Source organism: Saimiri boliviensis, chromosome 6, assembly GCF_048565385.1.
Source record: "Saimiri boliviensis isolate mSaiBol1 chromosome 6, mSaiBol1.pri, whole genome shotgun sequence".
NCBI classification, from domain to species: Eukaryota; Metazoa; Chordata; class Mammalia; order Primates; family Cebidae; genus Saimiri; species Saimiri boliviensis.
Window position 1 is genome coordinate 125,904,124 of NC_133454.1, and position 4,661 is coordinate 125,908,784.

At 53.0% G+C, this 4,661-nt stretch overlaps 1 protein-coding gene across 1 annotated transcript; it reads right to left on the reverse strand.

Moving 5' to 3' along the window:
• Window positions 1–1,349: 1,349 nt before the first annotated feature.
• Window positions 1,350–4,392, reverse strand: MRPL11 (mitochondrial ribosomal protein L11). The gene is made up of 5 exons (XM_003937753.4): window positions 4,064–4,392; window positions 3,601–3,696; window positions 3,132–3,225; window positions 2,886–3,045; window positions 1,350–1,644 (listed from the first exon to the last, which is right to left on the reverse strand). Exons 1-5 carry the CDS (start codon window positions 4,184–4,186, stop codon window positions 1,539–1,541), a joined length of 579 nt encoding a protein of 192 aa, XP_003937802.1. The 5' UTR covers window positions 4,187–4,392; the 3' UTR covers window positions 1,350–1,538.
• Between the last annotated feature and the right edge of the window lie 269 nt (window positions 4,393–4,661).

The window sequence follows — 4,661 nt, forward strand, 5'->3', positions numbered from 1 at the left end:
GGAACCTGCGAAAGCTTTGGTCTTTCTGTGGTAGCTGTGAGCCCTACAATAGTTCATGTTCAGCCACATCTGACCCAAAGCCAGGGTCCGAAGCTTAGTAGAAGGGCCTCAAGTAGCCCCTGGGATCTGGGCACTCTGTGAAGTAACCCTGCCTCCGGCTGTCAGCTGAGATCTCCACAGGGACCTACTTCTGCTAAGCTAGCAAGTCCTTAAGAGATAAGAGATTTTTGATAGAACCCCAGCCCCAGCACCCATGGTTCCCACCCCGGGGAGGGGAAGAACACAGGATTTCAAATGAGAAGGCCTGGGTTCTATTCAGAACTTGAGCAATAAAACAAAACAATGATACCTTAAAAAAGAAAAAAAAAAAAGGCCGGGCGCGGTGGCTCAAGCCTGTAATCCCAGCACTTTGGGAGGCCAAGGCGGGTGGATCACAAGGTCAAGAGATCGAGACCATCCTGGTCAACATGGTGAAACCCCGTCTCTACTAAAAATACAAAAAAAATAGCTGGGCATGGTGGCGCGTGCCTGTAATCCCAGCTACTCAGGAGGCTGAGGCAGGAGAATTGCCTGAACCCAGGAGGCGGAGGTTGCGGTGAGCCGAGATCGCGCCATTGCACTCCAGCCTGGGTAACAAGAGCGAAACTCCGTCTCAAAAAAAAAAAAAAAAAAAAAAAAAAAAAAAAAAAAAGAGGCCAGGTGCAGTGGTTCACGCCTGTAATCCCAGCACTCTGGGAGGTGGAGGTGGGCGGATCATAAGTTCAAGAGATGGAGACTATCCTGGCCAACATGGTGAAACCATCTCTAGCACAAAATACAAAAATTAGCCAGGCATGGTGGTGTGTGCCTGTAGTCCCAGCTACTCAAGAGGCTTAAGCAGAAGGAAAAAAAAAGGCCGGGCACGGTGGCTCAAGCCTGTAATCCCAGCACTTTGGGAGGCCAAGGCGGGTGGATCACAAGGTCGAGAGATCGAGACCATCCTGGTCAACAAGGTGAAACCCCGTCTCTACTAAAGATACAAAAAATCAGCTGGGCATGGTGGCACGTGCCTGTAATCCCAGCTACTCAGGAGGCTGAGGCAGGAAAATTGCTTGAACCCAGGAGGCAGAGGTTGCGGTGAGCCGAGATCGCGCCATTGCACTCCAGCCTGGGTAACAAGAGCGAAACTCCGTCTCAAAAAAAAAAAAAAAAAAGAAAAAAAAGGACCTGGACAAGTTACTTTGCTTGGCTGAGCCTCAGTTTACACATCTGAGAAGCAGCATGAAGACCCCAATTTCCTAATGTCTGCCCACGTTGGCTACCATCAGTGCCAATCTCCTTCCCCAGGGTCCCAAGATTGAAGCTGACAGTGGGCAAGAAAGGATGTTTATTCAGGCCTGATGCCTTGATAAAGCCAGATGTACAAAAATATATCATTCAGAGTCACAAAAACAATCACCATATTTGTGTGACCTCCCTTCCTCCCCTTGGGCACAGCCTTTGCAACTGGCCCCCTTCCCAGCTGCTTCCTCTGAAATCTGGGAGCTGGGGGGCAAGGGTCACTTCTTGGCAGCTTCTTCCTGGGCGGCCAAATCTGCCTCCTTCTGAGCAGCCAGGAAGATGGCTCGTTCCTTCTGGAAAGCTGCAAGCTCTTCTGAACTGAGGCTGTAAGTGAAGAAAGACAGACAGTTGGCACATGGTCAGTCACTGGCGGGAGCTCAAAGGACCCCACATCTTGCAGGGGCTCAAAGGGGCCTCTGTCTCAGAGCCCAGCTTGCCTGGCCCCTTCTTCCTCCCTGACTTCTCAGCCTCCATACCTTTGCTCATGTTTCCTCTCCAGGGACACCATCTCCCAACCCCCAACCTTTTGTTCCCTTATTAAATCCCTACTCATCCTTTGAGGCATCAGCCATACGCCAGTCCAGATTAACTGGGGTACTCTTGTGCCTCAAAATATGCTGTACAGTGACATCATGGGTTGAGCATGTGTGTCTCTCCCAGGGCAGGGGTCAGATTTACCCATCTCCATGCTCCCAGTAAAAGAAAAGATTTGAGAAAAGTCAAGTCCACGTCTGCTCCATGCTTAAACCCACCCTTCTTGGGAAACAATCAATCGTCAGCCTTGACATGGGATGTGACACAGCAGCAAGAGGGCAGTAAAGGGTTGAGTCGCTGTCTCTGTCCAGCCTGTCATCTAGGCCAGACACCCTCCCACCCAACATCTTGCTTTAATGAAACAATTCCTGCTGGGCGCGGTGGCTCAAGCCTGTAATCCCAGCACTTTGGGAGGCCGAGGCGGGTGGATCACGAGGTCGAGAGATCGAGACCATCCTGGTCAACATGGTGAAACCCCGTCTCTACTAAAAATACAAAAAATTAGCTGGGCATGGTGGCGCGTGCCCGTAATCCCAGCTACTCAGGAGGCTGAGGCAGGAGAATTGCCTGAACCCAGGAGGCGGAGGTTGCGGTGAGCCGAGATTGCGCCATTGCACTCCAGCCTGGGTAACAAGAGCGAAACTCCGTCTCAAAAAAAAAAAAAAAAGAAAGAAACAATTCCTGAAGTCATCCAAAGCCCCATGACAGGGGTCCCCTGTTTGCCTCAGGAGCAAGCATGAACCTGACCCAGCCCAAAAGTCATTCCCCACTGGTCCTTCCCTCATGTCATTCTCCACTCACCTCTAGGACTACAGACTCTGATCACACTGAACTTCTCCCACTTGGATCCTTCATGGAAATCTTTCCATTTCTTAGAACATTTGCAGAACAACATCCAATACATAACAGGTGCCCAATAAGTGTATTCCAAATCAATGAATGTGGCCTCCCACCCCCGCCCCCTCCTCTAGAATCTAGGGTCCCTTGAATCAAAAGCTGACTTTCCCACTGCCACCTGCCAGGACACTTACTCCTTCACCACACGAATGCCCATGGAACGGGCAGACCCGATGATGGAGCGGACAACAGACGACAGGGGTACATCCTGCAGGACGAATACCTCATCCTGAGCTTTGACGACGGCAATCTCATACACATGCTTCAAGGTCACCAGGCCTGCCACCTCTTTTCCTGGAAGGAAGGAACAAATGGCTCTTCAGGTGTTATTGCTTCCTTCTGGCGCCCCCAGAATCTCCAACGCCCATCCTGGCCCTCACCTGTCTGCCGGGCCCCCTTCTCAATCCCAGCTGCTGCCTTCAGGAAGTAGGAAATGGTGGGCTGTCCAATCTTGATGTCAAATGTTCTGTCAGGCTTAGCAGAAAAAAGAAATATGGGATTCTCTCTTCCTGCTGCCCCATCCCAGGGAACTTCTAATGTCCTGCCCCTGCTTTCTTCATCTCACTCTCCTATGGCATCCCTCGAAAAGACCCCAGAATCACAAGAAAAAGTAAATCTGCAGCAAATCGCCGTCCCCTCTATTCCTGCCCTAACTCTGCTCTGAGATGAATGGGCAAAGGCAGGAACTGCCATACGGCAAGATGGGGCGGGCTCAGAAAAAATATGGTCTAGTCCTAATGAGGAAAAGGAAGTCAAGTCAGGAGCAGAGAAGCAACCCCAGGTGACCAGCCCCAGGGCCGGGGAAGAACAAGGGGAGAAGGAAACCAGGGATCAGAGTCCAGACTCCACCTTCACAAAAATCTTGGTAGGCAGAGGAATGCCTTCCTTGATGTCCTTCGTCCTCTCATTGAACTCCTTGCAAAACTGGTTGATGGAAACACCTCGCTGTGAGGGAAGCACAGGGGGTCAGTGCTGGGAGGCAGGGACGGCTTCCTACCGCCCAGGAGGCGCCGTCCGTTCCCTCCTTCGTCTCCACTTCTCCCGGTTCCCATCTCTACCCGGATTCAACTACCATGTGGTGCGCTGCGCCAAAAGATCTGCAGGCATCTTCCCACGTTATCATCACAGCACACAGGAAGGGATGAGGAAGCCCAGGCGAAAGACACTTTGTAACCAGCACAAGGACATAAAGCGTGTGACACGCAGAGCCGAGCTCTGAACCGGGGCCCGGGTGGTTCCAGAGCCAGCGCCCTCCATCCGCGTACTAGCTTCCACCCTCGACCCCCACACCCGGTTCCCGCCGTGGCCGCACCTGACCCAACACTGGGCCCAGTGGGGGCCCGGGCATGGCCTGGCCTGCCCGCACGATAGTCCGGATCACACCGCCGACCTCGGGCTTCCTGAGGGCCCGAGTGGCCCGGCTGACCTTCGACATGATGCGGGGCTGCCAACTTTAGTTCACCTCACGGCAGCAGCAAGAGCGACGCCCTGGGCGCCGCCATCTTGAGCCAGAGGTCAAGGGTCCTCACGTTAGGCACACGCAGGTGAGGCCAACAGCAGCCTTGTTTCAGTCCTACTGCTGGCCAACTAGTAAGGCATGGAGGGTGAGAGGAGGAGAAAATACTTTCTGACTTGTCTTATGCAGATAAAGGGAGGGCTCGAATGGTACACACATTTTCCCACCACCCCCCCCCCCCCGCAGGGACGCGCACAGGCACTATCTCGGACAGCTAACCAGGAGGTGGGACTGTGATACCCCACAGCATTTTGGGTAAGGTAGTTTCGACTCCGTGTGCAGGTCCGGCCAATTGCTGTGCGCCAGGGCGCCATCTGCTGGACACGGCGATGATCCTAGGGTTTGAAATACACCTGGAGCTCTTGATTGGTAGTGGGAATCTCTCTATCCTCTT

Bases quoted from the DNA above. Each gene is read 5' to 3' on its own strand.
- MRPL11 (XM_003937753.4), bottom strand. From the start codon at position 4,186: ATGTCGAAGGTCAGCCGGGCCACTCGGGCCCTCAGGAAGCCCGAGGTC. The intron at 3,697-4,063 runs GTGCGGCCACGG...CTTCCCTCACAG, and splicing joins TGGGCCCAGTGTTGGGTCAG to CGAGGTGTTTCCATCAACCA. The intron at 3,046-3,131 runs GTGAGGGCCAGG...CCTTCCTTCCAG, and splicing joins GAAGGGGGCCCGGCAGACAG to GAAAAGAGGTGGCAGGCCTG.